Source organism: Rhinolophus hipposideros (assembly GCF_964194185.1).
Source record: "Rhinolophus hipposideros genome assembly, chromosome: 17".
NCBI lineage: Eukaryota > Metazoa > Chordata > Mammalia > Chiroptera > Rhinolophidae > Rhinolophus > Rhinolophus hipposideros.
Genome location: NC_138063.1, coordinates 31,471,041 through 31,483,403, shown reverse-complemented (window position 1 = coordinate 31,483,403; position 12,363 = coordinate 31,471,041). Strand labels below are relative to the sequence as shown.

General features: G+C 37.2%; 1 protein-coding gene across 17 annotated transcripts in view; it reads left to right on the top strand.

Annotated features, from left to right (window-relative positions):
* DTNA (dystrobrevin alpha) overlaps window positions 1-12,363 on the top strand; it is a 360,321-nt gene that overhangs the window by 322,996 nt on the left and 24,962 nt on the right. For all 17 annotated transcript variants that reach the window (XM_081078748.1, XM_081078749.1, XM_081078729.1 and 14 more), the window contains 2 exons: window positions 2,180-2,293; window positions 10,825-10,921. In XM_081078748.1, coding sequence (XP_080934874.1) covers window positions 2,180-2,293; window positions 10,825-10,921 — 211 coding nt within the window. The remainder of the gene's footprint in view (window positions 1-2,179; window positions 2,294-10,824; window positions 10,922-12,363) is intronic.

Genomic DNA, 12,363 nt, shown 5'->3' with positions numbered 1-12,363 from the left:
CCACTATTCCTGCTTGTTTTTAGGATGTTTTTGTATTGTAGTCTCTGAATGCATGTTTTCAGGACTAGAGAGAGAATAAAGAAATGAGAATGAGATGACAGAAAGAGTGCTCCATCCTGTCCCTGAATTCTTTCATGGCCCCTAGATTTCCCCACCCATGCTAATGAGCATCTAGTCCATCCTAAACTCTAAGCCAATAGCCTGTGCACTCCAAAGACTTCAGAACTGTGTTCCAGAAGCTGATCCAGGTCACACTTCTGTACCATAGAAATTTACCCCAGGGGTCCCGTGGTCTCTGAGGCAGTAATTAACCCAATAACCAGATCTCGGCTTTAGGAGAGGATAAAGCTCCTCACTTCATTTCACGACAATTCATGGACATTCATTCCATTAATGATCTTTAGAAGATAATGCTTCCTATAGCACCCTTGGAGGAGCCAGTGGGGTTAGTATTAGCAGTAGTAGGTCTCCTCAAATCGCATTGTATAAGTCACAGCCTGCTTAGGCTCAACCTGTCAGAGCAAGTACCAAAGACTCAGAGAGTCTGATATATAAGGGGTTTGGAGCTAACAAGCCTGAGTTCAAATCACCTCTACCACTTACGTGTTATTGAACTTGGGCAAGTTTTGAACTGGGCTGTGCTTTGATTTTCTCCCTCACAAAACAGATAATAGTAGTACCTATAGATAATAGAATTGTTATGAGAATTGAATAAAATAAGATTAAAGACAGCACAGTTCCTGGATATACACTAAGCATTGAATGCTTATTATATATCTTACTATCATTTTTTTCTTATCAGAGCTACTTCTTCTTTGAGCTACATGACTTTGTCATGGTTCTGTCCTTAGAACCAACAAGGAGAACTAGTGAGAGTCACAGAATAGCAAGATATTAGCCCTGGCAGAGATCTTCAAAATCCCAATACACTGATTTTCAGACTGAGCTCTATGAAACGCGGGGGACTCTATAGAGCACAGGGGCCCACCCTATCTTTAACCAGAGCATCTCCCTCTTAACCGTTTGTCATATGGGCTTTCCATGGAAGATTTCTTTTAAAGAAAAGTTTTCACCATGGAACACCAAGGAGGACAAAGAAAAAAAATAGGTTGAAAACCACTGAATTATAGTCCAACCTTCTCACCAAACTCATGAGATGTGTAGTGACTGGTAATTAGCTTCTTGATGCTGGTGTGTTTGTAAAGCAGGAAGTTGTACATTAGCCTTTCAAATAGAAAGCCATCCCTCTTTCTCACTAAGTTCACCTTCAATTCTTGGTTTGTTCTATCTTCTTGGCTCTTGTACATTTTGTTGGGTGGGAGACTGACCCCTCCCCCAGGACTTGTAACCTCACTTAATGACTTCTAACTCACTTAGGGATAATTTGCCTTACACAGGTCACCTATCCTTTATGGCTAGTCTAATATTCACCTCAGTGCAGGGCAGCCCAGACCCAATGTCTGTAATAGACTGACATGTCTCACCCCTGACAGAGGTCACACCAAGAGCATTCTTAGGTCACAGACTCAATTACAGTGAATCCTTTTAAAAGCACTTCCCTTCTAAGGTTACCCTCATTGAGATCCATTTTTAAGGCTGAAAATGTTTTAAAAAAAAGAGAATGAATTTTGCCTAACCGTGGCCTTCTCAGATAAATTCAGTGAGAAAATTTCATTCCTGGTGAGAGAATGGGGTTATTTAGTTTTGTGAAATGAGCACCATTTATCCTTATTTTCCCTTCAAAGCACCTCTTACTTGGTAGCTGCAGTTACTTTATGGTGTCAGACTATGATCATAAATAATAGGAAGATACATTTCTGTCTCTTAAGCAGTAAACTTTTCAAAGTTGAACACATTACCACAGCATTATATTACTTACTAAAGAGATTAGTCTGTTCCGGTGATAACACTCAGCGTGAAGTCTCCAATGACATACTGCAGAATCCTCATGGTTTGTATGTACTGGAGATAAAGTCAGAATCCTCTCACCCACATCACCCAACTAGCTACAGCTAATGCCTTATAAACACAGTTGGTTTAGTGAGGGGGGTCAGTTCTGCTCAGAAACATAGAATGACCCCTTCTTTGCCCTGGTGGCTCTGATCTGCTCAGATGTTAGACCTTGGATACCCTGGAAGTTAACTGACCCTGGTTTCTTATCTTCCTCCTCTCTCCTAAGAGAAATCTTACAGGAGATCCAGAGGCTGCGGCTAGAGCATGAACAAGCTTCTCAGCCCACTCCAGAGAAGGCCCAGCAAAATCCCACTCTACTGGCAGAACTCCGGCTCCTCAGGTAAGAGTCAGGGAGCCCAAGGCGTCTCAGGGAATACAGGAGCTTGAGATTTTCAATAACGTCTAATAATGTGCCGCCAGAAACCGGTTCTTAGCCAGCACCTAACCTTGGCTTTTTTATTTTAATAATTAAAGTTTATTGGGGTGACAATTGTTAGTAAAGTTACATAGATTTCAGGTGTACAATTCTGTATTACATCATCTATAAATCCCATTTTGTGTTTACCACCCACAGTCAGTTCTCCTTCCATCACCATATATTCAATCCCCTTTATCCTCATCTACCACCCTCCTCCCCCCTTACCCTATGGTAACCACTAAACTGTTGTCTGTGTCTATGAGTTTTTGTTTCTCATTTGTTTGTCTTGTTCTTTTGTTGTTTTTGGTTCATATACCACATATCAGTGAATTCATATGGTTCTCTGCTTTTTCTGTCTGACTTATTTCGCTTAGCATTATAATCTCAAGATCCATCCATGTTGTCACAAATGGTCCTATTTCATCTTTTCTTACCGCCGAATAGTATTCCATTGTGTATATATACCACAACTTCTTTATCCATTCATCTGTTGAAGGACATTTTGGTTCTTTCCATGTGTTGGCCACCGTAAATAAAGCTGCAATGAACATTGGAGCACACATGTCTTTATGTATAAATATTTTCAGATTTTTTGGGTAGATACCCAGAAGAGGGATTGCTGGGTCATATGGTAATTCTATTCGTAATTTTTTGAGGAACCTCCACACTGTCTTCCGTAGTGGCTGCACCAGTCTGCATTCCCTCCAACAGTGTATGAGGGTTCCTTTTTCTCCACAGCTTCTCCAATACTTGTTACTATTTGTCTTGTTGATGATAGCCATTCTAACTGGGGTGAGGTGATATCTCATTGTGGTTTTTATTTGCATTTGTCTGATGATTAGTGATGATGAGCATTTTTTCATATGTCTATTTGCCATTTGTATGTCCTCTTTGGAGAAATGTCTCTTCAGGTCCTCTGCCCATTTTTCAATTGGGTTGTTTGTTTTTTTGTTGTTGAGCTTCATGAGTTCCTTGTATATTTTGGATATTAGCCCCTTATCGGAGGCACTGTTTGCAAAAATCTTCTCCCATTCAGTTGGTTGCCTCTTTATTTTGTCGATGGTTCCTTTTGCTGTGCAGAAGCTTTTAAGTTTGATATAGTCCCATTCATTTATTTCAGCTTTTACTTCCGTTGCCTTTGGAGTCAAATTCATGAAATGCTCTTTGAACCCAAGATCCATAAGTTTAGTACCTATGTTTTCTTCTATGCAGTTTATTGTTCAGGTCTTATGCTTAAGTCTTTGATCCATTTTGAATTAATTTTGGTACATGGTGACAGATAGCAGTCCAGTTTTATTCTTTTGCACGTGGCTATCCAATTTTGCCAGCACCATTTATTGAAGAGGCTGTCTTTTCTCCATTGTATGTTTTTTGCTTCTTTGTCAAAAATTATCTGTCCATATTTATATGGTTTTATTTCTGGGTTCTCAATTCTATTCCATTGGTCTATGTGTCTGTTTTTCTGCCAATACCATGCTGTTTTGATTATTGTTGCACTATATTTTTTTTTAATAGCACATACCTAACTGCTGAGATCTGAGAGTTTGCAGGAGAGACCATTTATATTTTATTCTTTCATTTGATACAGAGAAAAGGAAACAGAATTCTTTAGGTCAGAAACTAAATCTCTCACTGGAAAAAATTCAACTCAACTCTTTTTAGTTAATTTGCATCATCAACAATGTGTTTATGATACAAGTGATCAGCAAAACAAACACATTCAACAGATAAATAAACATCATAGGTTTTACATTTAAAAATTTAGTTTTAACCCATAATAGGGAGTGCGATTTTCTCTAAAGCTTAGTTCCTAATAGCTTTACTTATAGGTCTTAAAAAGTAGACTTCACACCTTCTTGTTCTGCAAATGAATTTAAAAATCTCATGTTACCTACTTATCATCATAAAATATTTGAGTTGGAAAGGACCTTGGAAAGTTATCTGGTTCAACCCCTGGATTTTAGTGCATTTTCCAGAGTCAGAACAGTAGAAGGTAGCAGGACATGGATGAGGACTGTAGTGGCTCCCCCTGCACCCACATACAAAAGGAAAGTCATGTCGTGGGCTCCACATCACACTGCCTTCCCACCATGCCTTGAATTTGGCACATACTCAAACCTGTTTGTGTAGCAAACAAAACCAACATAAACTCAAAGACCTTCCTCATAGAAATGTCACATTTCACAAGGCACTTTCAGGTAACAAGTATAGCATTCTTCCCATCTTTTGGTTTGGGTGCCAAGTACACTCCAGGTATATCTAACTTGGAGGCAGACATTTAAAGAAAAGTCATGGGCTGCATAACAATGCTTTGGTGAAGGATGGGCTGCATATACGACAGTGGTTCCATGGAGCTGCAAAAATTCCTATTGCCTAGTGATGTTATAGCCATCATAATATCAGAGAGCAAAGCATTCCTCACGACTTTGTGGCGATGCTGGTGTAAACAAAGCTACATCTCTGCTAGTCGTATAAAAGTAGAACACATATGGTTATGTACAGGACATAATTCTTGATAATGATAGTAAATTACTGTATCACTCATTGATGTATTTTTTATACTGTAGTTTTTATTGTTATTTTAGAGTGTACTCTTTCTACTTATAAAAAATGTTTGCTGTAAAACAGTATGCCGTACTACACCAGTAGCCTCATGCATCTCATATTTACCACATCTCTTGATCACATCATTTTCTACTATGCTTGATTTAATCTTGTTTTGTACAGTGACATGCTGTACAGATTAATAGTCTAGGAGTAATAGGTGTGTAATAGACTGTACCATCTAGGCATGTGTCTATGTTGTTCACATGATGACAAAATTGCCTAATGACACATTTGTCAGAACACATCCCCATTGTTAACTAGGGCAATTAGATATCTCTTCTCAGAAACCCTTGTCAGAATTAGAGTGCCATTTACTTTCTCTGTACAAAGAAACTAAACTGTGTTTGGAGTTTATTGAGTCCCTACTAATTGTAGTCATGGACGTTTCTGGGGGTGCCCCTCCAGCCCTGTTAACATCTGAGCACACCTGGCTGCAGCACACCTGGCCCAGACTATAGGCCCTGCCTGCTCCCAGCTGGGATCCAATCTCCCTAGGCCCAGGCACTTAGGTGAAGGGGCCAAACCACCAAAGCTTTGAGTTATGGGAAGGAAATCGACAGACCCTGTGACTGGTGTGGGCTGCTTGAGATGAAGAGATCACATTACACTTTAGAATAACAAAATAATTTAATGGAAGAAACCTAAATTCTTCCTTTTCAACCTATATGGTTTCTGGTCCTACCTTCATGGAGATGTGTTAGAAAACCTTGCGCATTCTACTACACCATCACCCAAAAGGGATGAAAATGAAAAGAAGGGGAAAGTGATGTTTCACGTCATCCTGCTCCTCAAAGACATATAAAAGTAAATGACTACTTGAAAGTATCTTTCACCAAATAGGATTATGTAGGCCCTTCAAGCCCACAAGTTGAAAGTTAAGTTTAATATATACAGAAATATAACTGAATAAACCAAGTTGGAAACAGAGTAGTCATTCATCTATACATCAGACCAGCTTGTTGCTGCCTGGAATGTTCTTTATACCTCTTCTAGTGTTCGTCCCATTATCTAGTGGAGGGATGACAACTAGGAATTTTTCGTAAGTATTTTCATCAGTTCCCACCAATTAGCATTTGCTTTCCAAAGTATTTGATTCTATTTGGATAATACAGTCTGGGAGCAATCTTAATGTGCCTGGGTCACTGATGATGAGTTTTCCAACTGATATTTCTTCCCTCCTTGATGTTGCTGTCTTAGAACAGACTGATAATTCTAATTCTCCTCTGGCCCTGACTTGTGGGCATTCCTATGGCCCCAACTGAGCCCAAAGCTGCACTAAGGAGTCTGGACCTGCAGGAACTTACGTATTTTGGGCCCTCGCTGTCAGCTGATAGCTCACACCTGAGACTTAAGACCCGAGGTCTGAGACACCTAAATCCAGGATGATTTGCTTGCCTGCCTCCTTACTCTACACATTTCTTCTGCCTGGAAGAAGAAGAAATAGCCTTCCTTTAAGGATATTTCTCTAGATACTTATAAACCACTTATTCTGTGCTAAGCACTTTCATAATTTGTGGATTTCACAAATACCCTGATATCCCAGGTTAAGAAATCCAGCTGTGGGTGTTCCCAGTTTGATTCTTTAGTCATTTCAGATATTTGAAAGGATTCCAAAACATGGCCTCTTGCACAGTTACTTTGACCTTAATTCACACTGAGGAGTCATCATATGAAATGGCCAAGGAATTCCTTATGGTAGCTTTGAAAGAAGTCTTACCTGAAAGTAATATTAAAAAAAAAAAAAAAGAAGAAGTTGGGAGAGGAAAAAACAAGGAAAAGAAATTTAACACAAAAAGATGTTTATAGTTGAGTAAAATATATATTTTATGCAAACTCTAGCTAAAAGAAATATGTGCCAATAAATTTGACAATTTGAATACTTGCAAAAAAAAAAGAAATCATATCCATTCAAAATATTTCTTCTGCAACTATTTACCTTCAAAACTCATCAGATTATGGGAGGTGACAGCTATTTTTCATGACTCAGAAATCTTAGGACTTGCAACACTAATAAGTACGCTTATGTGGCTTGTTATAAGATATTCCACATCTGCATGAAAAATACGACACTGAACATCACCCACTGTTTCGAAACATCCAATTGATCTGGAATCATCCACCCGTGTGTCTTGCAGGTGGAAAGTGCCAAATAATGATTTGAGTGGGCAGCACTGTACTGCACAGGGGCAAAGAGAGACGTCAACATTCATTAGAGAATAAAGTGAGGTCAGCTGGTACATGCGAAAGAATGTGTGCAAACAAAGATGGAAGGAAGGAAGGAAGGAGGGAGGGAGGGAGGGAGGGAGGGAGGGAGGGAGGGAGGGAGGGAGGGAGGGAGGGAGGGAGGGAGGGAGGGAGGGAAGGAAGGAAGGAAGGAAGGAAGGAAGGAAGGAAGGAAGGAAGGAAGGAAGGAAGGAAGGAAGGAAGGAAGGAAGGAAGGAATCTTTCCCTCCCACTTTGGATGTCGCTTCCGAGAGAACTTTTGCAAGGTGGTCTGGTGAGACTTCTCTGAACTCCTACAACCACATAGAAGTGGCCACCTTCTACTCAGTGTTACCATGTACAGCATTTTGTTTTTATTTTTATTGTATACTCATCTTCGTTGTTTTGAACTTTTTCCTATCTGCTTTCTTCTCACCAAAGGACACAAACTGTATCCTACTCATTATTTTATTTACAGTATCTTAAAACGAAAGTGCTGAAATAGGTTGAATGGAAAAACTGTAAAACCATTAAGAGACAACTAAAGAAATGTGCACAGACAATGTCATCTTCTATAATGAAGAAAACATTTCTTAAAACTCTGATACAACTAACTTCACACTGTGAATCTCAAGAAAAACAAGTATCATTTTCCATGTCTATCCCTTGCCTAAAAAATAAGCATCATAGTCTATGCCCCCCAAATTGCACTCTTTTCAATGTATATAAAATTAGTCATTGCAACAACTTGTTAATATAAAGTGACTTTTTTTGTTTTAACAATTGAAAGGAATTGGAATCTCTGATGCAGAGATTCTGATGCAGGAATCGGATGCAGGAATTGTAATCTCTGATGCAGGTCTATGGTTTCCAGACTTGAGTTTCATAGACCAGTTTAGTTTTTAATTATTTGGGGAAGCAACATAAAGTAGTACTTTTTGTGTTACCATATAATGACATTTTTAAAAACTACCATCATCTGTCATAAGTTTCATGAATGATGTGTATGTTTTAAATTTTATTTTGAACGAACTTTATGCCTACAGAAGAGTAGTAAGAATATCACAATGGATTTCCTTTTACACTTCACCTAGAGATTGCAAACATTTTGCCACATCCTTCTCTATCCCAATTTACATGTAATATATATATTACATACACATTTTTGATGAGCCATTTGAAAGTTGCAGACATCGTAATCCTTTACCTCTAAGTACTTATTAATATATTTTCTAAGAAAAAAGCTATTCTCTTATATAACCATGGTATAATCATCAAACTCAGGAATGTTAGTATTGATATTTATTACTATGCAATATAAAATTTATATTAAAATTTTGCCAGTTTTTCCAACATTGTCCTAAAAGAAAGTAGGTTTTAATATGCATGCAAAGCTAGAAGTAATCCAACAGAATATCAAAATAAAAGACATCCCTTTAGAGATGAATATATTTAGCTCTATGAATATAAAATCAGTACTTAGTCCTTGTTTCCTCATTTCTCCCTGGAACAGTAGAGGCTACTCTACAGATTTTTTATCAGACCCACAATTGGTAACCACTGGTATAAACACAGAGAAGGTAAATAAAGACATGTCAAATGAATGTGGTTTTTTAATAAAAAAATAGAATTCAATCAAATGCATGAAAGAATAAATGTCATGTTTTGAACAATTACTACTGTAAGATAAATGTACAAATAAGTTTTTTTAATGTCTAGTAATTCTAAACTAATACCAGTTAACTTTTTCCAATAGTTTTTAGATGCCTTTCTTAGAATTTCTTACCTACAATATTAGAATTTTTCTTCAACCTTCTCAAAGTGCTCATAAGGCCAAAAGGCAAAAAATTACAGAGCAGTATCTAAAAGAGAACTGCAAATAAATCAGAAAGATTATTTGCCCTTTTACCAAGTCCTCCTGTTGGATATATGTGGAACACCATGGCAGACAAGGTCAAAGAAAAGACAGCTAATGGTTTTGTCACTGAAGAATATTTTTGAATGGGCAAGACTTTCAAATTTAGAATGCTATAACCCAGGAAGACAAAGACTAAAATAAGATATCATTAAAGTCTATAAAATTATGGTATTCCTTACCCACAGGATTCAGAAAAGAGGCAATTGTTAAGGAAATCAAAGGAAGGGTTGCTCTGGGAGTAAGTCTTAAGTGGTAGTAAAAGCCAAAAATGTAAATATATTCAAAAAGAGTTGTGATATCTTTATAAATTTTAAATTCATCATTCATTATAAAGTAAGCCTATGTGAACGCAAATTAGAAATGTCTCATTTATATGTATAACCTGTCCTCCCACAAAATATCTTTGAATTGGATGAACCATTGACCTAACTCAGTGTGATATTTTTATATTGTCAGTTTTCCATCAGAGTCCCTAATGAAGGTCCACTTCATATTGTGTCTATGCCATTGAGACTAGGCATATCCATTCATGTATTATGCATATATACTGTGTTTCCCCGAAAGTAAGACCTAGCTGGACCATCAGCTCTAATGAGTCTTTTAGAGCAAAAATTAATATAAGACCGGTATTATATTATATTATATTATATTATATTATATTATATTATATTATATTATAAGACCTGGTCTTATAGTAAAATAAAATCGCATCCTATATTAATTTTTTCTCCAAAAGACATATTAGATCTGATGGTCTGGCTAGGTCTTACTTTCAGGGAAACACAGTAGTTAACACATGCACACATTTTTAAAATATAAGTTCCAATATTTCAAAATCAGACAGAAGACTTTGGGTCAAGAAAAAAATGTATATATTATTTATCCACTAATGGTCATGAAATAATAGAATTGAAATTTATATGAAAACTACACTTATACTTCAGAAATGTTAACCATTAATAGTCTTCTCCACACTGTTTCATTTCTTTCCCCCTTTAAAAAATATTTTTGATACCTCTTAGTATCAACACCAGTGATAGAATATTGTTTCCATTCTTGCTGACAGTTTAATAGAAGTTCTACAAAATTAAGTAAACACAAAACTTGTAGCTTAATTTCAGTTAGAACAATTATGTAGGAACTCCTTTATTCTTACTTCACTTTATGAAACCAAACCCAAACCAGAAAATTTAGATTGACTATAATGATTATGCACCATTAATATTTCACCTCTGAAAGGCACCACATCGTATACTAAGGATGGAAGAGATGAAAAATGTACTTTCCTAAATCCAATCAATACTAAGGTCATCGGTATTTTTTGTGAGATTTACCAAAAGGTCTTTGGGTTTGGAGGATCTGTGGGATTGGTCTTTTTCAGTGACAGTTTGGTTTTTGTTTGTTGTTCAAGGAAACCCAATGGCAATGCACAGTATGCACAACATAGTAAACATTCAGAAAAGATTTCATTAAATGGCTAATTCATGGTAGAAGGGGAGAACTGTCTAAAAGGATTTCAATTCTGTCTTAGTATGACTTCTAACAAATAAATGTACACCTCAAGCTCTAATTGTTCATTCATTTGACAACATTTCCCTGCCTAGTAACTATGTCAATGACTCAAAGCTGCCCTTTTTCTAATGTTCCACTAGTTCCACAAGACTGGGAAATGTGGTTGGTTCAGTGAGTTGAATGCTGTTTCTGATGACAACTGCTTCTTTCTTAGACAGCGCAAGGATGAGCTGGAACAGAGAATGTCTGCTCTCCAGGAGAGCCGGAGAGAGCTAATGGTCCAGTTAGAAGGTCTCATGAAGCTACTTAAGGTAAGATGTTTCAAATAAATGAATAGACCTCTGACTATTTGTAAAAATTATTTGCACATAATGTGCAATGGGTTTTGTAAGGATTATATGTGATTTCCCCAAAAATGTGGTTTCAAACTCAGATATAAGATTTTTTTCTTAAATGCATCAAATAATAGAAGTCAATTACAGGACTCATTCTTATGCATTTTCTGAAACCAGACTACTGAGGACCTTCATGGGAAACTTCTTCTTGGCTATTTCCAGTTTCTTATATCCTTAAAAATAATAAAACTGGATTTATTTAGAAATGTTTTACATTTAATAGCTTTCAGTCATTCTGACTAAATTAAACAGAAGCTAATGTCTAGTTCATAAAATGAAGATATAGCCATTATATAACTTTGGTGTAATGGTTGCATTAAGAGGAGAAACGTTATTAATTTCAGTAAAATATTTTATCTTATCAGGGTGGCCTTAACAGCAAGGCACATAACTTCTATGGGTCTCAAATGCAAAGTGTAAATGGAAGTATCTCCTTATTTTTCTGCAGGTAGAGTGTTTAATATGATGATCTATAGAAGTCCTCTACGGAGTGCTGTTGGGTTGGTGCAAAAGTAATTGCAGTTTTTGCAATTATTTTTAACCTGTTAAACCGCAATTACTTTTGTACCAACCTAATATAATCTATTATTCTCATTGGGATTGGCATTCTTCCTTTCATAAATCCTTATGCTCTTCTTCAGTACACACTAAATTACATTTTAAGTCAAAAGTAGACTAATTGTGGCCACATGTCCACAGTCAGCCCAGTAGAAGTGTCAGGGCTGTGGGTCATTCTGCCTGATGTAAACAAGCCCTGAACCAGTATGGACGAAAACTGTGACAGGCCAGAGGCAGGAACTAGAACTTCTGATAAGATGATGAAGGCCGAGTCCCTGGAGCAGCTCACTTGTGAGACAAGATGTCCTGACTTTCAGTCCATGGACCGCCCCCCCCCATATCCCTGATACACCATTGTTTACTGTTTCTTTATTGTTATCTCCTCTCTCTCTCTCTCTCTCTTTCTCTCTCTCTCTCTCTCTCTCTCTCTCTCTCTCTCTCTCTCTCCCTCTCCCCTCCCCCTTTCTCCTTCTCCTTCTTTCCTCCTCCTCCTCCTCCTTCTTCTTCTTTTCTTTTTCTTCTTCATCTCCTCCTCCTCCTCCTTATTCCCCCTTCCTTCCTTCCTTTCATTTAACAAATATGTGTTGAAACCTAGTGTGTCCCAGGCACTGCTGTAAGTGTAACACTTCTTCCTTTTGTTTTCTTTGCTTTTATTTTTCCTTAGTTGACTTTGCCTGCCATCAGTGTCGGGAATGCTTTATCTTTACTGAAGAAAATTTACTTTTTAGTGTATTCAATATGTAAAGTGTAGCATTCAGTTTTTGTTGTACTATGTATGTTAAGACAGGACCAGATAATTA